The sequence below is a fragment of the Vanessa cardui genome, chromosome 20, assembly GCF_905220365.1.
Source record: "Vanessa cardui chromosome 20, ilVanCard2.1, whole genome shotgun sequence".
Lineage (NCBI taxonomy): Eukaryota > Metazoa > Arthropoda > Insecta > Lepidoptera > Nymphalidae > Vanessa > Vanessa cardui.
The window spans coordinates 9,093,903-9,115,771 of NC_061142.1; the positions used below are offsets into that span (position 1 = coordinate 9,093,903).

Consider the following 21,869-nt stretch of genomic DNA (forward strand, 5'->3'; position numbering starts at 1 on the left):
TTTATGTGAAATAAATACGTTCCACTCTCAGAATTCTTTGTTATTGATGTTATAAATCTATGATTTTTTTGTTTCATATATTTATAAAGTGAATCTATTTATTTTAGATACAATTATTAAAATATAATTATATACATTAATTACGTTTAATGTTTTGACATTTACTTTATTTATCTGTTCAAACGTCAAACAGAGTACAAAAGTAAATTGATCTAACTTGTTTGTTTTGTAGCAATGAGATTTAGTAAAAACATTAGAAATAAATATTGTATATACTAAAAGTGAAAAACTATTTATATAATTAATATAATTGTGCTGTATTATGAAGTAATAGTGACATCATGCGACGAGGTCATAATGGTATAGGCGGATGGCGCAACGAAAATCCGAGACATTATAGGCCTCGGAACGGCGGCAATCCGCATTTTAGATCCTCAAGGAGTTATGGCTTACTGGATCCACCAAGGTACTATGTTATGAATTATATTTTGTACAATATTAATGATTGTTAGCTCCTTCAATGTTATACACAGTAAACTGCTTACCTTCAATTTAAAAAAATATGAAGTACCTCCTAAGGTTTATTTTGTAACAAACAAAATTCAGACGAAATTTATACATGCTTTATTGTTACATAAATAAAGTTTAAACATGAAGGTTATTGGAAATATTTCAGATTCCCGCCACCGGGTTCAAGGTCAATGCGACCACAATTCCTTTCTCGCTCAGAGAAATCTGATCGAAGTTCCTCCGAACACACAGAATGGCACAGGTCCAGACGCAGTAGTGGATATCACAGATCACATCAACATGGTGAGAGGCAGATTTTACCAATGCTACAACAAGGAAGACATAATAATGATAATCAAAAAAGTACATTCAAAGAAACTTCACCCTTCTATAAAGATATACATGTTGATAATTTTCATATAAATAGTATGGGAGATGTGGATCATCGTCAAATTCACCATATGAGAGACTCCTTTGTTCAACCGTTAACAACTTCCTGGCCAGCAGAAAGTAATTTGCAGCAAGCCAATATTAAAAATCAAGTTACAGAATCCAGCGAAATTACCAAGCTTTCTGCAGAGTATACAGGCCATCGTCCTCCTGCATCTGACCACTATGGCAGCAACCCTACTAATTTTTTTTCAGCTATTGATAATTCCCACACATTTAGTAGGTCAGTCGTTGATACGGTTGATTTAATTAGAAAGAGATTGCTGAATCGTAATGAGCAACCACATTCATCTGAAAATTTCGACAATAATGAAGCAAGTGGTAATGTTGAAATGAATCAAAGACAAGGAGAAAAAACAAATACTACAATAAGCAACCAACAAGACCCCCCAATTAAAAAAAAATATCAAAAGCAGAAGACGAGTGATAAATCAAATTGTGCAAAAATTAAAAATAAAATTGTGCATCAACTATTCAAAATGGACAAAGGAAAAATTCACAAATTAATGGATAATCCAAATTCCTCAACAAAATTTGAATATGCCATCAGCAGTCTCATTACCGAGTCTCAAAATAGTTTCAATAGACACTTGAGATCTGCAGCAGAAAAATCTCTCTGTAGTTCAAGTGCTGAATTTATGCAAAATGATAACAATACAATATATGAAGACACATTTATGAAACAAATGCAGTGTATTTTAGATCCTCAAGATACTGTACTACTTGAAGATATTAAGCCACTTGTTTTGGCTGAGTTAAGTAAAGTGTTAGAGATAGCTGAATATGGACAAAACTATGATGTTGTTGAAGATGATAATACATACCCTCAACAAAATGAACATTTCTTTAACAAGTATCCTAATAATGAATTTTCTTATGAGGACTATGGTCAGGAAAATAAGAATGAACTGAATAATTTACCGCATGTTGATTTTATGCAGCCTGAAAACATTGACAAATGTGATGATAGTAATTACAAAGCTTATGGAGATAATAAAGTTCAATATACAGAATCTAAACCACTTTTTGAGAGACGGCCAAGAAGGAAAAGTTACAATGTCAACGAGGAAGTGTGTACAACCTCAGATAATTATTTTTATAATCAATCTGTATCTGATAAATCAACTGATGAGGAAAAAAGGCCTGAAGAAATGCAACAACTTTTTGATACAAGCACTGAACATATTTCTGAAGAAGATGATCCATTCGCTGAATTAGATAAACAATATCATGTCGCTGTGGATCCTGATTTCATAGAACAAGATGATATGTCAAGTCCAACAAATGTCAGAAACTCATACAATGCAAATTTAATCACAATCAAAACAGAAACTGAAGCTAAAACACCAGAGAAAAAATTAGATTCCTTAACTGAAGGTGTAAGCAGTCAATTACAAGATATGTTTAAGTTCACGCAAACATTAAACAAAACTTGTGAGTCTGAAGACTTAAGAGGAAGTGACAATTTGCAATCCAAACAAGGAAATTCCAATAATATCTCTGTACATGAAAATAACATACATCTAGTTAGCTGTGCACATGAAAGTAATAATGAAAAACCTAAACACGAATCAAAAGAAATGACTAAAGAAAATGAGAACATAGACCATCCCACTCCTGTTTTAAAATCTGCAATGTCCTCCAATTCCCGCAAAAGGTCAATAGACCAGAGACCTTCGCACCGTAAAGAAAAACGAAAGAAAGGTGAGTCATGTCAATCAGAATCAAATAAGCAAATCTTGAATAAAAACATTATAATAAATGTTAACGATTGTGCTTCAAAGACGTCAGATAATTGTGAAACTCCAAAGTCAATATTTAATTTATTTTTTTCTAAAGAAGAAAATAAAACTACAATGAAAGAAAACAAAAAGGTCGGCCCGAATGATAAAAACTACACAGAGAAACATGTTAAACGAAAAGAAACACCGAAAAAAAATGAAAAGGATAGCAAAGTCCGAAAGGACTCAACATCAAGTCAAACAACAAGCCCAAATGAAAACAACTTATGTAATAACAGTCAGGCTCTAAATAAAGGAGAGGCAAAAACCACACTAAAGACCATAGATATGTTTACTGAGCAGCCACGGAAAGTTAATGTTCATCATGCTCATAGAAACACAGCTCATACTCCAGTCGTGCCTAAAGTTAACATTGAAAATGGTGCTAAAACAAAGGGACCAATTCCGCGCCAACCAATTAAAAGACATGTTGCTGTACAGGTTATTAAGAAGCTACATGCAAAAGAAACTCAAACAGATACTAAAAAATTTGCTGTTAAAGCAATACAAACCGATTTCATAGTTCCTGAGAGATCTGGAATTAAAGCAACTGATGCATTTGAAAGAATGAAAGAAATTGATTTAGAAATACAAGTTTTGCTACAAGAAAAATTTAAACTATATAATTCAATCGAAACCAAAGATTCTAGTACAAAATCTTTGCAAACATTGGGCATGACAGTATTAAACGTAGACCACTTTGATGGTGAAGAAATTTGTACAACAGATGAAGTCTTAGCAGAAGATTCAATAGTAGAAGACTTTACAAATATTCCTGTTGAAGAACTTGAACAAATAGCACTAGAGACTGTGGAAGAGGATCAAATTGACACTCCAAAGGTTGAAAAAAGAAATAGACGCCGTAAAACATCTTACCAAGATTCTGTCCATTCGGAGAGTCCAACAACAGTAGGTAAAAGAAAAAATAAAAAGGCTAAATCACCGAACATATCTCTGATAGAACAAATTATTACAGATGACAGGCCTTTGGAAGACATCATATCTTTAGATGATCTAGAAGTTCCGCAAACAGCTAGAAGTAAGACACATAAAACACGGCAAACAGCCAGGTCTAAAAAGGTTGGAAGGCCTAAAAGCGTAAAATCTCACATGCCCAGAATTGAAATGAAGGAATGTTCTGTAGTTTTAGTACGGACTGACGTCAGTCAGTACCTTAAACAACCACAACATTCAGAACCTGAAATTTCGTATGAAATTATCAATGAGGATTTGTTTAAAGAGATCGATCAAAGGGAGATAGTTCATCTGGAAGATAATATTGTTGAAGAATCAGTTGTAAATCATATACAGATTGATATGTTAGATGTGTCTGAAGACATCGTTGTTGGTGATAACTGTGAAGTGAAATGCATGGATGATAAAGAAATAGTTGAAAATGTATCAGTGCCAATCAGTGAAGAAATCATATTAGATAATAGTCAGTCATCAATGGAGGATGTCACGACGCCTGCCATGTGTCAAGGAGGGGAATGCAAAATGTATGATTATTCAGCTGATGAGAATCTACGTCGTGACTCCGTCATCGTAACGGGCAACGGCGATGCTGTTCTTGCAATTGAGGTAGGTTTTATTTTAATACCATATTCGAAATAAACCAAGGCAAATTCAATAAAACCGATTACTGCCGATTTATACAATCATTAGAAATAGCTTTCTATCGCGCCATTCGACGCTCATTCTTTAGCTCGCTATAGATTTTTGGGGTCCGTTCAACCCGAGAAAGCAAGTACATGTAAATCGACGAATATATTAGATCATATAATATTACAAGTTATTACGTTTGTGTAAAGATAATATTCACATGAGAATATGATAATTTGGGATAGCGTACCGTTACCGGTTTTACGAATTTTACCGATACTACATATAATTTGTGTCGTACTGTACATGTAACTCTATCAGTTTGTTACGCTTTGACCTTTAGAAAGAAATATAGTCTGTATTTTTTTTTTAATTTTCTCCATATATATATGATGTCGAACTTAAAACGTTTGCCCCAATTTGAACACTTAACCTTGAGTCTATTCTATTTCACTAAAAGTAACTTATGTACATTAAAAATTCTAAATTCAAAGCTACTATGTCTTTTAACACGAATTAAATATTTTTTGCAGTGCGTTGAAAACAATTTCTTGGCTGCAAGTCTGGATGGTAATGTTTACTATTTTAACCATGAGGGTCAACTTATAACGACTTTGCGAGGATCGAATCTTGCAGTGACGTGTCTGACCATTGTTAAGGAGAAATATGGAACCACCGTGTATACAGGTTCCTTGGATTCCAGAATACGTTACTACGACCTTGAGGTACAATCAGCAACTACATTTTTTTTTTCATTTAATATATATTATATTAAAATATTAATTTATATATTAAAAGCATGATATTTTACAAAATATTATATAAGCTACACTGAAAGAACACATATAAGACAAAATGAAATCTATAAAACTGTGTTGCTTTTGCAAGAAATTATTGACATCGAAAAGCCCTAAGCGATTTTTGTTTAATACCAATTATAAAAAAGGTAAAGAACTTGACTTTCAAATCATAATATCACAGGCCATTTCTACCCATTGCGAGGGTAAAGTCTTTTTTTTTTTAAATGTTTTTAACTTACTAGGAGATATCAATAAGGAAAATAGGCTAATTATTTTATAGCACTTAAAAAAAACAAAACATTTTCCTTGAAATGTCTACATTTTTTCTTATTTCAATGTGGAAAACTTGCAGATTATGAATTTATTAAATTTTTCGGTAAAATAACACATGAGTCTTAATAATTTTCATATATTGTGACATAACGAATAAAATTTTTTTTTCAGACTGGTCTAGAAAAGGGACCTGAGTGCAATGTCTTAAGCCCAATTCAAACAATGGATCGGGCGTGGGATACAGTGTTTGTTGGAACAAGAACTGGTTTTGTGCTGCAGTTTGAGTGCAAAGTAAGTATTATTTCTTGAAAGCTATACACTATCAAAAGACATTTGTATAATTTTCAACTAATTAGTCAATTTCATCACCATAATTTAATTAGTAATATAAACTTTTAAGTACAAACTATATAAACATTGTGTACTATGTACACAATGTTTATATAGTTTAGTTTTTAGTTAGTTACCAGAAGTTTAGTTTTTAGTTAGTTACCAGAAGACGCAGTGCGTTGTGGAATTTTTAAATTAATCAATTTAAAGAAATATTACAAATAACAAAATTGTGTATGTGCGTAAATGCTTTTTTTCGCTACAATGCTATCTATATATCGAGTGAAATTTTACAAATAACCAGTTCTTGTGAGCCAAAGATTAGGCTATTAATAGCAGTAGTATTCAGTGGCTATTTAGCCAATTTGCCCCTTAGATTGGCTAACTCAGTAATACAACAATACTCAGTATTGTTGTATTACGGTTTTAAGCGTGAGTAAGCTAGTATAACTACAGGCACAGGAAAGGCACATCTTAAGTACCAAGGTCGGTGGCACATTAGCGATGTTAAGGATTGGTTAATTTTTTTACGGCGCTAATGTCTATGTTCAATTGAGGCCACTTGCCCGTCCGCCTACATATAGAATAAAAAAAACCATTTAAATAAGGAACACCTTATACATATCGGGCTTGCACAAAGCCCTATCACTTGGTGGTAAGGCTTTTTGTGCAAGCCCGTCTGGGTAGGTACCACCTACTCATCAGTTATTCTACCGCCAAATAACAGTACTCAGTATTGTTGTGCTCCGGTTTGAGGGGTGAGTGAGCCAGTGTAACTACAGGCACAAGGGACATGACATCTTAGTTCCCAAGGCTGGTGGCACATTGACGATGTAAGGCATTGTAATATTTCTTACAGCGTCATTGTCTATGGATGATGGTGACCACTTACCATCAGGTGGCTCATATGCTCGTCTACCAAACTATATCATAAAAAAAAAGAAAAAGATAATATTGGTAATTTCAATTGGTAATTTTAATTACAGAACAATATGCTTATACCGGTGAGCTCAGTGAAGTTCTCGGACCAATCAATATTGGCCTTAAGAGCGATGAAGGAAGGTCCGCGTAAGGTACTTCTGGTTGCGGCAAGATCTGAAAATGTAACAATAAAGGATGCGCAAACTGGCCTGCTGCTGAGAACGCTGGACGGGCCCAAAATGACCGTCTACAGCTTGCTCTATGAAGATGGAAAAGTTTATTGTGGGACCAGCAGTCATCAGATACATGTATTTGATTATACGGTAAGTTCCATCATATTTATCCATGTCAGAACACTGTAGATGTAAATTATCGTAACTTATGGAATTAAGAGAATTATTGATTATAGAAAATCAGTAAATAATTTTATTCTTAATAATAAATATAGAAATAGACTAAGGCCATAACGGTGTATAGGTTTATCATCAATGCATAGACAAGGCAAGGTTTTATCTCCAAGGCGCGCATATATATGTTTCACGGCTGATACATATATGATAGTTTTACAATCGATAGCTTTTTTGTTGTTCTTTGAAGTGCGAGGGGCCAGTAATGACATACAATGTATATTATACATTTAAGACTTCCCTAATTGGTACCACATGAACAAAAATCTTAGCTTAGCTTTTCAAGAACCTTAACTGTAATGCAATATATAAATATATAAATTTGTTTATAGATTGTTTTGCCGACGTTATTAGTATTTTTATACACATTGTTTAATTATACATAACAATAAATCCTTCTTTTAATTATTATTAAACATCAGATATGAAAACTGAGTCTCTTTCAAGAATAATTCTATGTTAGTAAAATGATATATTTTTCTAATAATTTCACCAATAGAGTGGCGGCCATGTCGGTACTCACGAGGGCGGCAAGGGCGCCGTGTGCTTGCGTGCGACAGGCGGCCTCCTATTCGCGGGCTGCTACGACGGCTGCGTGTATGTGTACCGCGAGGGCGAAGGACAGCCCTTCGCACAAATACGAGGGCCCAGCTTAATGCTCCTGTCGCTTGCTGTAGTTGGCAGTAAGGTAAGCCTCAAATCAGATTTCTCATCTTTATCCCATTTCTCTGGTGTGAGGAGGGGGGGGGGGTGTTTTTATATTGTAATAATAATAAACTAACTGAAGCCCTTTTGACTCAATGCATATATATGTATACACGGTACATATAACAAATTACAATTTTTGTCTGTCTGTCTGTTTGTTTGTTCCGGCTAATCTCTGAAACGGCTGGATTTTTACAAGACTTTCACTGGCAGATAACTGATATAGTAAGGAGTAAGGCTACAATAATTTTTTTTTTTTTTTTCTAAAATTCAAACGCGTAACAACGTACAAGGGCACAGCTAGTTTATTATATTAACGGAATATTAAAAAAAAAACAAAGAGTAGTAATTAAGAGTTTATAAATTACGCCTACCTGTTTCGCAAAACTGTTTATGTACGATTACTACTTCATTGTATAATATAGTAAATCATTTATACTTTTTAAGCAACAAACTTACATGTTTATTTTAATAATCTTTTTTATTACAGATAATTGCCGGCTACAAAGACAGAAGTTTGTACATATGGAAAATACCACTTTGTATATTACAAGAAATGATACTTTAATTTTCTACCAATTTGTGTAGATTACGCACCATTTTGTTTTGTAGTTACATATATTCATTAATTTTTTAGCCTTAACAGTGTATATACTTAAAATAAAAGAGTTTAAATGGGTTATTAATTTTATTTGTTTTTGTGTTTATTTGAAGCCAAAATAAGAATGGATAATATATTATGTTCAGATAATAAGAATAATGAACATAAATTGATAAGCTCTTGACCAATTTCGCCCACATTGAGCATTCTCTGCTTAGTATATATTTAGGACATGTGTGTGTATGTGTACAGTCATCCAATTAGACTATAAAAGTGTACATCTGTTAAGAAAACGCATAAACACAAACGCAACAGCTCTATGCTTTCTGAGTAAAGGTTGTGCCAGCCAATACAGCCACTTTACCACCACTGTGTTGCCACTGAGAACTACTATGTACGGCCTTAGATACTATCCAAAAACGAACGAGGCAGTCAATAGAGGACTATATTAAAAAATGTCCAAACAGTGGATACAAATTATTTTTAAACTAAACCGTATATGGCAACAACATACACAACAACAAATACTATATCTTTGAGTTTTATTTTATTATTTTTAAGTGCGTCGTATATTCGTTGTCGTGTAATATTTTTTTTAAATAAAATAGACAGACGGAAAGACAAATCCCTTCTGATGATAAGTAGCCATTATCACATGTAGCTATTGGCTCTATAAAAAAGAAATCGTCTTTTACATCGCTCATGCGCCACCGACCTTGGGAAGTAAGATGTCCCTGGCCAGTACATTGCCTCTGTTCAAATTGGAATACAAAAATAGTTGTTATTTTATTGCTGTATAGCGGCAGAATATACGATGAATAGGTGCACAATACTCAGACAGGCTTGCACAATGTCCTACAAACTAAGATAACTTAAGACTTATCACTAAATCAAATTTAGGAGGTGTATATTTCCTAATAAAATCAAAGTCATCCGTATTGAAATCAATATGTACAAGTAAACATAAACTATATTTTTTTACATTTGAATAATTTTATAAATATAATTTACATTTTCTTTAATATACTGGAAGTAAATATAGATACTAATAATCGTAATGTTGGAACAATTAAACGATTTTACGATATGATCATCTGTATTGTCATTTCAGAACGTAATTTATTTTTGCCAAGTGGCACTCCTGCCCTAAAGTGAATTTCTGACTTACGTCAGTGTGGGTGTCTCAGTGTCGGCGGCCATTATTCTACGTATAATATTATATTTTTTGTTTTGCGCTCTACTATATTCGAAACAAAGAACTTAATTATATTCAATATACACTTGTACATCATCATTTTGAGTCAAATAAAATTATAGTACAAAATGAATCCAGAATAGTAAGTATTTTTTTACTGTGATATGTGAAACAAGGATGGGCAAAATTTCGTTTCAATCTTAACATGTGAATTTAGAGAAATCTAAACTTATTTCCTGCTTATAACAACATCCGTAACAAAGCCTGAGATAAAGTGTATCATTCGCTACTATTATTTTTCAATAAAAAAAAGTAATGGTGACTCATTACGTTCATAGTACCAACAAAATCGAAACGTAATCATGAAAATCTGTGTGAAGGGTGTACAAATGTTTTTTTTTTACTTTTCACTTCTCTCGACTTACAACATTTAATTAAGTAAACAATTGTTCCGAAGTGTAACGCGTTACATTTTCTTTGTGTCCCGAGACAAAGATACGCCTCCCTGACGAGGTCGCAGATCTCTCTGCGTGTTTATCGTTTGCTATTTTATTGACGTTGTTCTCTCGCAGGTGCATTAAAAGTACGTATCATTGTTTTCAGCGATTACTTGTTCAAACTTCTCTTGATTGGTGACTCTGGTGTGGGAAAGTCCTGTCTCCTACTCAGATTCGCAGATGACACCTACACAGAAAGCTACATCAGTACTATTGGAGTGGACTTCAAAATTAGAACCCTAGATTTAGATGGAAAGACAATAAAGTTACAAATATGGGACACAGCAGGACAAGAGAGATTTAGAACAATTACTTCATCATATTATAGAGGAGCACACGGGATCATCATTGTTTATGATTGCACAGACCAGGTAACTGTCCCTAAATAAAGATAATAATTTCAAACTGTGTTTATATGACGGTAAATAAAACATTAGAAAGTAAACTTAATCAAGATTAAGTATGTTATATGCATGTTATAAACATAAATATGTCTCTTATATTAGTACCTGAATTTAAAAGTTATCCTATTTCTTTATAAAATTTAAGCTGTTTTTGAAAATAATTTTAAGCTGTAATTTATTTTTTCTTACTATAACTTACTTTTATATGTTATAGCGATCCTACTACCTTCATTGTAGTCTATATAAATGGTAATGATACAAACATCTAAAAATCACTTGATGCCAAACATTTTTATCATTATTTTTTTTATTATAAAATCACCCAAAGTGAAGAAGCTTAAAAACATATCCTAAAGAGATTGTTCAAAAAAAAAACATCATCAAGATAAAAATCACAATTACTAATTAATCACAACTATAACAGTTTATATAATTATTTTAATATCTCATTCAAATACATCTCATGAAATTTAAATGCTGACTGCTTTACGTGGTTTCTTGCCAAATTAGCAGAAGTGTCCTAAGTAAGGATTTATAACTTTTAGTGAGTCAGTCAAGTACTGACACACATGATCATGCTAATTAGGCAATGATTGCGCATATTATATTTGTTAAATGATAATTAACAATTTTATCATGTAACTCTATCCATTTATTTAGCTTAGTTTGTCTACTTGAGAAATGTTTGGTAATACATATTGTTAGTGCAGAATTTAGTATCAATTTACAATAATAAAATAAAAAGCTGAATGGCCCAGTGGCTAGAACACTTACATCTAAACTAATAATTACAATTTCAAATCCATGCAAGCACCACTCAATTTTCATGTGCTTAATTAATCTAATTTATCTTTAATTATATAATTAATCTCATGCTCACCGGTGAAAGAAAACATTGTGAGGAAACCAGCGTGTCTTATGTCAACAAATTTTTGCCACATGTGAATCCTCCAACTCACATTGGAGCAGTATTGTAGAATATGCTCATTCAAGCACTTTGAAAGAAGACAAAGCCATAGCCCAGCAGTGGGAAAATTTTTCGGCTGTTGTTGTTATTCCAATAATTATGTCGAAGTACTAAAGTTTAATATTTTTTTACTAGGACTCGTTCAGCAATGTGAAACAGTGGTTGGAGGAGATTGACCGTTATGCATGTGATAATGTGAACAAACTGCTCGTTGGCAATAAGTGTGACCTCACTACAAAGAAAGTTGTGGACTATACTACAGCTAAGGTGAGTTATTTTATTTCATAAACAATATAATAAACCGCGAATTGGCTTATGTTTTTATGTGTTCATCGTTTTCAGAACTAGATAATATTTTTATATGATATATTTGTAGAAACCACCCAATCATCAATTATTCTACTCAATAATGTTTTGTATTTTTGTGTTGTCGTTTGAAGGATGAGTGAGCCAGTAAAACTACATTTATTAGGGACATAACATCTTAGTTCTCATGGGTGGTTCATTAACAAAGTAGGGAATTATTAATATACCTTACAGTTCCCATGTCCATGGGCAGTATTAACCACTTATCATCAGTACCATTTAAAAAACAAATGATTTGTATGTTTATGATCACTATGATAAATCTTTATACTTATACATTCTTGGTATATTGAAATTTAGGAAACATATAGAAATATACATACTTAAATTCAATTCATTAGAAATGTAATGAATGTCATGTTATTGATTAATTAGAGCTTAATGCAAATTGAACTTATATCTTAAAGTATACAAAATTTTAAATCTTAGTGAGATATAGTATAGAATAAATGAACTTTGCATCTTGCATTTGAGTTCATATTAAGATAAGAAAATGCATGATTCAGTGTTATACTATTTTGTGTATTAATTAAAATAAGTCTTATTGTTAAAATATGAGTTCATAATTATATACATTTAATTTATTGAAGTTGAAATATTTATTATTTGATTTATTGTAGGTCACCATATCTCAAATTAAATTATAATTTTCTTATTGTTTGATTAATTGTTATTTATATCTCGGTAACACGCTCGTTTCGGAACTATATTGCCTTATTATTTTTTGTTTGGGTTTTTTTTTTTATTATATGGATTGTGAACAGTGAGAGGTACAAGGACACATTTTTTTTATTTTGTAAATAAGCTCGATTTATTTGTATCAGTATTAGGAGAGTATAGTATGTCCCTTGCTTACATTTCAAAAGTACTCAGGTAGATTTAACTGCCAATAATTTTTTAACCCATTTCAAGGCCATTCTGTTTATATCAATTATTTCACTTTATTGACAATGAATAGCTCTAAAAATAAAAATAATAAATCCTTGTTTTATTCATTATTACTGAGTAAGTTAAATTTAATGTCTTTGCGTCGCAACTACCTACTTATATTATCACCATATGATAATCTACTGTACAAACTGGCCTTATCTCAACAGACATCAAATAGGTGGTCACATTTGGTGCAACAGCACACTAACACAATACGAGAACTACAAAATGTGTGATAGAATTTTTGACGACCTCCATGGTCGAGTGGTGTGTACACCGGTTTTCATGGGTACGCCACTCTGAGGTCCCGGGTTCGATTCCCGGTCGAGTCGATGTAGATTACCATTAGTTGCCTACGTTGTCTTGGGTCTGGGTGTTTGTGGTACCGTCGTTACTTCTGATTTCCATAACACAAGTGCTTCAGCTACTTACATTGGGATCAGAGTAATGTATGTGATGTTGTCTCATATAAAAAAAAAAAAGAATAAATGTTAACGTACAAATTAAATGTCCTCAGCAATACGCGGAGCAGCTTGGCATCCCGTTCCTGGAGACGTCGGCGAAGAACTCGACGAACGTGGAGCAAGCGTTCATGACGATGGCTGCGGAGATAAAGTCGCGCGTGGGCCCGCCCTCGGCCGGCGCCGCGCCGCAGGGCGCCGCCGTCAAGATCGACCAGGGCCGCCCCATCGACACCGGCAAGTCCTCTTGCTGCTGAACGCGCCACTCACGGTACGCACCACACGCTTCTTACGTACGCCCTCCGCGGACCCCCCCCCCCCACATTACATTAACATAGTCATTTTGTAATGTAACTTGTTTTTTCAACCCACTTCAAAAGTAGGCCCTCCGCGACCCCCCACATTACAGTAACATAGTCATTTTATAATGTAACTTGTTTTTTCAACCCACTTCAAAAGTAGGCCCTCCGCGACCCCCCACATTACATTAACATAGTCATTTTGTAATGTAACTTTTTTTTTCAACCCACTTCAAAAGTAGGTCCTCCGCGACCCCCCACATAACATTAACATAGTCATTTTGTAATGTCATTTGAATTTTCAACCGACTGTTCCAATGCGGGTTGGTGGAATACACATGTGGCCGAATTTCTATGTAATTTGTCACATGCAGGTTTCCTCACGATGTTTTCCTTCACCGCTGAGCACGAGATGAATTATAAAGATAAATTAAGCACATGAATCAGCTGTCTCGCCCTCCGCGACCCTCAACATTACATTAACATAGTAATTTTATAATGTAACTTGTATTTTCAACCGACTTCAAAAAAAGGACCCGTATGTTTTTTTTCTATGTCTGTTACGCGATAATTCCGCCCATTATGAACCGATTTGAACAAATCTTTTTTCGGCGTATAGGTAATACCTCATTTAAATTTAATAATAAAAAAACAACCCCCAAGGGTGGAAAATTGGGGATAAACTTTTTTATACGCAATATCAGCGCCGATTATAAACCAATTTGAACGATTTTTTTTTTTAATTTTTAGTTTTTGTTTTGTGTTCACGCATTTGAAGTCGGTTTTTTTTTTAAAGTTAATTACTTGTCGAAAAATCACATGCAGCTACAAATAAATAGACATGTAATAAATTGTAATGACCAATTAATATTTTATTGTATGTCTGAAATCCTCTTATGTTAATAAAGTTTTTAACAATGTGTCTCACTAAGCATGAGATATATATTTATTTCAAATAAGTATTTTAAGATTTAAAAATTAGTTTGCTGTTGTGATTAGTAGTGGCTTAAGTAAAATATGAAAATGTCGACCCTACAAGTGTACAGTCCGCAGCTACATAACCTCCCGTGTGTCCGCAGGGTGGCGGCAAGTTGCAGTCGAGAGACGAGCCCGGGTCGCTACACCCAGCTGTTGAAATGCAATTACCACAAAAAAAATTCATGATCGCATCCTTATAATTAATTATAAATAATAAATAAAAATTATATATAGTACCGAGTGCCGTTGGTCTCGTAATGTTACGTCGTAAGCTGACTCCTTTTAAGTTGCTATTGTCCGATATATCGTTAGTTAACGGAACGAGGTGAAATGGATGGGTGTATGTTTATACATGTTTATATATAATGAATATTGTAGGTTAATTTCGTGCTGTATTCCAAAATATGATGCAGATTAAAATTGATATGAACACGGTCGGAGGGAATAAAGTATAGTGTGTTTTGTATTATCAAGTTTTGAGACGAAAGCCTTGTACTGTCGTAAGATATACTTAAGGATAGCTCAACTGGTTAGATTAATTATTAATTATTTACAATATCTCGCAGAAATAGTTAGCACAGTGCACATAGTTTATCTGGCTAAGCGACCGGTTGAGCTGCCACCGTGCTGTAATACAACTGTGAGTGAATACAACGTCATGTGTCTCAGTCCCTCGGAAGTTGTCCATTAAGAAAATAGGATAATTTTATTTAATCTGCTTTTTCTTGCGTTTTTTTTTAATTCTGAACTTCACAGAGGTACTAATATTTTAATATTGTCTGCACTGGGTGTTATTCATTATTAATATATTTATCAATCGCGATGCGTACTGGGGTTGTGCTGTTTTCGAAATTTTGTGTTAGATATTCTCATTTTAAAAAAACACTTAGTATATTTTAACACAAAATTGTAGATATAGCAACTTTGCCTTAGGGAAATTAGACAGATGTATAGTAAACTTACGTAGCCATCGATTACATTCAAGCGGGAACATAGTATTAATTAAAAGACATATTCATATACTGATATCACTGGAATAATATGTAAATTTTTAAAAATATATCGCTAAGTGTTTTAAATATTGATCAAGTGATGTAAAATGCTGAGGTTGAAACATGTTGGAGGTCCGCTCAGGCTAATTGAAAATTCATCAATAATTAAGTCATTTTTCAAATAATCTGTGCTCTCCCAGCACAACTAGTGGTCAGCATGCAAAGATATATACTGAGTGCATATCTAACTTTGCTTTTTATATTTCCATTGAAACAATTTCTAAAAAAAATGTTAAAGTGGTCTTATAATGTGTTCCAAGCCTTACATCTCTTATTAAGTATTAAGCAATGATTATATTATATTAATGAGATTGATATTTAAGACATTAAGCAAATAAATTATTTTATTGTTTCCAACTTATTATAGAACTTACTCAAGTATGTCGTTATTTTTGTACTATTATGTGAAGAGTTAAGTTTACTTAATCGATCCGCTAACCCACTGTAATTCTGTATGAGGGTTTCTTAGAAATTAAAACAGTATGCTATTTAAAGATGTTTTATTTAATCCTGATATATCAACCTGCCAACATACCAAGTGAAATAAGACAACAATGTAAAATATAAATTATATTAGTATTTTCTTTGTGATAAATTGTCGTAATTATTTAAATATATAATAAGGAAATTTTGGTAGTTAAAGTCTCTTTATTGAAATTTTATTTTACATACATGTCGAAGAATGTCAATATTTTATTTTTGATTTGGAACAATTCTGATTAATAAAAAAGTTTTATGATGATCGATTGAGTAGTTAAGATTTAAAGCACGTCAATACGATAAGGGTGTGTTTCCCTGCTAAAAGTTAATATTTTGTAACACTCAACAACAACATCTCATCATATATTCGTAGTCATGACAAAGTCCGTGTAAGTTCAGCGGACACTGAAGAAATTCTGGACAGATTACTGGTAATTTATCTGTAAAAAAAATATATACAACTTAAAAAAAAATACTCAGAACATAAAAATATTATTGTAGCTGTAATATCTAGTTTTTTTTTCATTATTAATAATATTCTTAGGAATATTATTAAAATTTAATTTAATTAAAATATTATTAAATTTAAATTATTCTTATTTTTACTGTATCTAAATACTATATAAGTATAAAGTAAAAATAAGAATAATTAATAAAATATTGGGATGTTATTACCCAAGCTATAAGCACACCCACAGCAGTAACCATGGATTATCGCCTCGTCGTCTTCGCAGCTCAACGGTGGACAACCATTGCACCACAGTCCCACTCCTAACCACGGCATGTTCCCTAAATTTCATAGATGTATTACCAAAAGATAAATATTGAATGGGACTATTAATAGACACCACATATTTAGTCTATCAAATATCTTTGCGTAAAAATGGAGACAGGTAGGCACTGGATTTATCTTGGTTCCTATTTTTTATTTCAAGAATAATAAAATAAGCAGTGGCGTAGCTATCGTAGGGCCTGCAGGTGCAGTGCAGCAGGGCCCCGAAATTCAGGGGGCCCTCTAAACTAAACTTTAAGCTTCTGTAGCTACAAAATCACGACCCTCTGCACAAGATTCCTTATTTGGTATCTATAATTTTAAAGGGTAATTAATTGGTTAAAGAGGGATTGAGGGCCCGATTCGTTTTCTATACACCGGGACCCTTCCTCACCTAGCTACGCCACTGAGCACATGAACAAATTTATTGATTGTTATGTGTAAGGTTTTTAATAACAGCCAATTTTAAGACTAGTCAGTTCATATCTTATATTTCACAAGTGTGTTCGTAAAACTCATTCGTATGGTCTGATTGGTCAGCAATCCATATATTAACAGAGGCTCAGAACCAATAGCAATGCAAATTCGTAATATGTCTGTTACAATAACTTTAAGTATTTGTTTTTAGATTGACAACATTGACACTTATATTAAACAAAAGGTTACCATTGTAAAAAAGAAACCGAAAAATATTTTGAAATTGAACGTATAAGTAACTTACATCTTGGTGCCTTTTTCACTCCATTTATACCAGAATCATGGGACGGTAAAAAAAATCCGACCGAAATAGACAAGAAAATATTTAAATATAAATAACAGAACAATATCCTTTGTAATAACATGGTCTTGAATGTCAAATAATTTTGTAATCTTTTTCTTATATAGTTTCTCATATCTTATATATGAAAAACTTAACTTTGGTAATTATAGGTCATTGTCACAAGTTAATTACCTGAATGTTATTAACGTTAGATAATATTAAATAATTTCTATTTGTAGGGTATGTCATATCGAAAGGAATTTGTCTAAGTTAATCTAAACAACTACCGTAAAATGGGGGGAATAGAAACTATTTTAAACTTTATTTAGAAGTTTAGGTGATATAACAGCTTAGTTTGATATGTTTTAGGGTTTTATCAGGTGTCCGGGATCTTAATTACTATGGATTAATCGTAAAATCGGATGTCCCGTGTAATATTCACGAAAAAACTATCAAAATGTGCAGATTTTCTATTCAACCCGCCATTGGGGTGAAAAGAAATGTAAAAGGGGTTATTAGAAAAAAATGATAGGGCTGCCACCATTTGTTACGAAATATAATTCGAGCCTTACACTTAATTTAATAGACATCAACAAAAATATAAAAGTATGCAGTAATTCCAAAATATCAAAATTCTAAATGGAAAACAAACAAAAATTAAGAAATCTTCTAGTAAAATAAACAAAAACTTAAAAAAACCTTCCAGTAATTTCTCAAAATAAAATCAACAAAAAAATACAATTGTTAAGTGCTTTCTTATTTATCTACTCATCATCATCATCATGATGATCTTCTTATTTCTTTGCGTAAATTTCACAAATCTTCATGATCAGTGAAACTTAAAAGCTACAATACCAAGGTACCTTAAATTACTAAGTTGAGATCAAAATAGGAACATGACATTACTACTTAAAATTTGTTTAAAACAGTTATCACTTTCAAACTTAATTCTCATTTTCAGACAAAACTTTCAAAATTTCTTCACTGTTATTGTAATAATTCTTTTTACTATGTGCTAGCAGACTTTGTTTTTCAGTCTTAATCTTAACATTGTCATGTGATTGTATTCGTTTACATTCATTAGGTGGAGGTATCTTCAGATTCTCTTTTAACGTAACAGGTCGTAAGTTTGATCTTTTGTCGCTTTTTATTTCTGTGTTTTTTCCTTCTTCTGTTTTTTTTCTGACATGTCTTAAATTTGATGTCACTTTTATTTCTTTCTTCACTTTCTTTATATTTTTATCTGTGATAATTTGTACCTTAGTAATATTTATTTTATTCTTTTTGCAACTTTTAGACGGTGAATCGTCAATAACGACTTCCTGGGCTGCATTTTCATCAAAAAAATAAACAGGCATTGATTCAATATCAAATGGAACATTCGTCTCAATCTTTTCAAATTCCTCTGAAATATTTTCACTTAATTTAATTGAATTAACAGCCAATTCAAGCTCTTTATCTTCTCTTAAATTATTTTTGCTTAACTCGAATAAATTAACTCCTTCATCATGCGTAGCCTCTTCCCTAGTGCCTGTCCCGTCATCTTCAGTTTTACATAAGTTCGCTTCCGTTTCTTCACATCCATGTTCCAGTCCCTTCGATTTTGGTCTAAATTGGTCTATTATCTCAACGATTACTTTTTTCGACGTATTTTTGTCTTCTTTTTCAGGTATTTGTGATAATTTTCCCTTTCCCTTCCCGTTCCCCTTCCCCTTCCATCCCGAGCCCGATGTTGAAGGCATATGAATTTCTTCTAACGCACGCGCATCTTCTATATTTTTCTTCTTTTTCTCCAGGGTTTCTTTGTCTATATCTTCGTATTTCCTTTTTTTATTCGGCGTTACAGGTACATTGGTTTCTGCTGTATCAGGAAGTTCTTCATCATCTTCAAAATTCTCCAGCGTCACAGTTTTTGCATTTTTAGCTTTGTATTTTTTGTTCTTTTTTGTCTTTATTTTCTTTTCCTTTATGCTTGATGATGATGATGCATCAATACTAGAGATATCCTCCAAATCTTCTTCAGCGACACTTTGACCGGCAACAACATTTAGTTTTCGTTTTTTTGTTGGTTCTCTAATATTCATGCTTCCGAATCGCATTTCTTTCAGAAAAGTTAAGACAGATTCATTGATAACCTCTCTGTGAGCTTCAGGGTCTTGACCCTCTTGACCACTTTGTGGCAATCTCGACAAAATTTCATCGACGTTCAAAGGATTAATACCACATTTTTTGAACCCCGCCTTTAAATTGGTTTCCGCATTGCCTGAAAGTTCTTCCATTAGCAATTTCAATAATCTTGGAAAACATCCCTTGGGGACAGTTCCAAGACAACGCCCATCTTTTTTTTTCCATTTTAGTAGCAGTTCCCTCCACGCATGCTTCATAGGACGGAAGAAAGCGACGTCCAGAGGCTGCGTCAAATGTGTTGAGTTTGCTGGCAGGAATACAAAATCGATATTTTTTTCTTTACATTTTGCAATCAAATGCGCAGAAAGATGAGATGACAAATTGTCACCAATTAAAACCTTTCTTCCTGGCAGCCTGTCGAAATATGGAATAGCAATAGTTGTTATCCAGTCTTCAAAGGTCTTTCCTTCGAACCAGCCAGACGAAGATGAGTTATATCGCGCGCCTTTAGGTCCGTACTTTACCCATGAATCATACCGATTCTGAGCTTTGTACACAACATACGGAGGAAGTAGTTTCCCTGCAGCTGTTCCGGCAATCATTAAAGACGTGGAAGCTTTTGAGTGATTCATTACCCTCTCGGGGTATTTGGTGCCACGTTTCATCAAAACTTTTTTTCGACCTGGGTCATCGCTTAAATTCGTTTCATCGTAGTTTAAGATGTGGGTAGGTGGTACGCCATCTAAACTTTTTTGCAACTCTGAATGGTATTCTCTTATGTTATCGGGTGAAACTGCTGCCCTGCTTCTTTTTATATTTTGACAAATGCGTTTTGCAATTTTATCCGAGTGTCTTTTGAGAAAACCTTCCACCAAGTCAGGTCCAGGAAAATTATTCTTAAACCGCTTATGCTTGATACCTAATTTGTCAAGATACATTTTAACAATAAATCGCAGATCCATTGTATCCAGAGGATACCCCCATTCTGAGCATGCATTTATATTGGTAATCAGGTATTCTTCGTCCGCTTCTGTTAAAGCGGTTTGACCGCCTTGAGGTTTCATCTCTCTTTTGCTGTGACGGTACAGCACGGAAATATTTATATTATATTTTTCGGCAACCAATTTTAATTTGGCACCTGGTAATGCCAATTCCTCCACTGCCTTGCATATGATGGTTTTATCGTACTTTTTGTACTGTTTTTTTGTGGGATCTGGCTGATATTTTCGCGGCATGGTGCAACCTAAAATACGAAATAAAATCATTTACACAGCAGACGCAACCCTAGCATAACAAAATCTATTGACCCCGTAAGTGATCCTTTTCACCCCGTACTTATGTCTATTCACCCCTTTACTATATCTATTAAACCCCTTCTAGACTTCTACTGACCCCTCTTTGATTTCTATTGACCCCTTTTTGTACCCAAATTTACCTGACAGAGTATTTTTATAATTTTATGAATTTAAATTGCTTTAAAAACAATAACTTTAGTGAAATCTAGTAAGAATATTGTACTTACATTCAGCATTAAGAATCAAAACTCACAAAAACGCAGTATTAATTTTAAAAACTTAAAGTTTTGAGGAGCTAAATTTCGGCTGTTTTTAAACGGCAACTTTACCGGTAATTTTCTGTATCAAAATGACAGTTGAGTCATTTGTCTATGGTAAAAAAAAAAACTAACGGTATTGCCAAAATAAAATATAGTTTCTACTAAAATAATATTGAAGAGACTGTATGTAGGAGAGTCGTCTAAACTTAGTTCGGTTTTTTTTTCTATTGCCCCCGTGAATTCTATTCCCCCCATTTTACGGTACATAATACTATATTTCGAATGAGATAGTTTATTTTTACTATTGATAAACTGAAAATCGTTGAGTTCGAATTACAAACAAAATTTGCCCGAATTGTATATAGTTGTACATTTACTTATTTGGTGACAGTAATTCACCTCGTATTAAGCGTTTCAGTATAATATCACGAGGAAACCTATATCTTTCAAGACAAATTCTGCCTATCGTATATATCACTGGAACAGCTTGGTGTAATAAGCTCAATGACTAATTTTTAAAGGAGACGGGGCACCTGTGCCCATTGGGAGTGGGTCAATGACCTCTAAAGGATAAGGTATGCAGACAAAATAAAATAAAGAATACTTGTTAAAACATTTAATTGTAAATAAAGTTTTGGCACAAAAG

At 33.2% G+C, this 21,869-nt stretch overlaps 2 protein-coding genes across 2 annotated transcripts; both read left to right on the plus strand.

The window, feature by feature from the left end:
* The first annotated feature begins 190 nt into the window (after positions 1-190).
* LOC124538249 lies at positions 191-8,470 on the plus strand. The gene is made up of 7 exons (XM_047115239.1): positions 191-466; positions 677-4,322; positions 4,877-5,068; positions 5,588-5,707; positions 6,733-6,990; positions 7,574-7,762; positions 8,270-8,470. Exons 1-7 carry the CDS (start codon positions 342-344, stop codon positions 8,345-8,347), a joined length of 4,608 nt encoding a protein of 1,535 aa, XP_046971195.1. The 5' UTR covers positions 191-341; the 3' UTR covers positions 8,348-8,470.
* A 1,028-nt stretch (positions 8,471-9,498) lies between these two features.
* On the plus strand, positions 9,499-16,023 carry LOC124538320 (ras-related protein Rab-1A). Its single transcript, XM_047115349.1, has 5 exons — positions 9,499-9,717; positions 10,179-10,443; positions 11,579-11,710; positions 13,257-13,471; positions 14,579-16,023. Exons 1-4 carry the CDS (start codon positions 9,704-9,706, stop codon positions 13,455-13,457), a joined length of 612 nt encoding a protein of 203 aa, XP_046971305.1. The 5' UTR covers positions 9,499-9,703; the 3' UTR covers positions 13,458-13,471; positions 14,579-16,023.
* Positions 16,024-21,869: the final 5,846 nt, after the last annotated feature.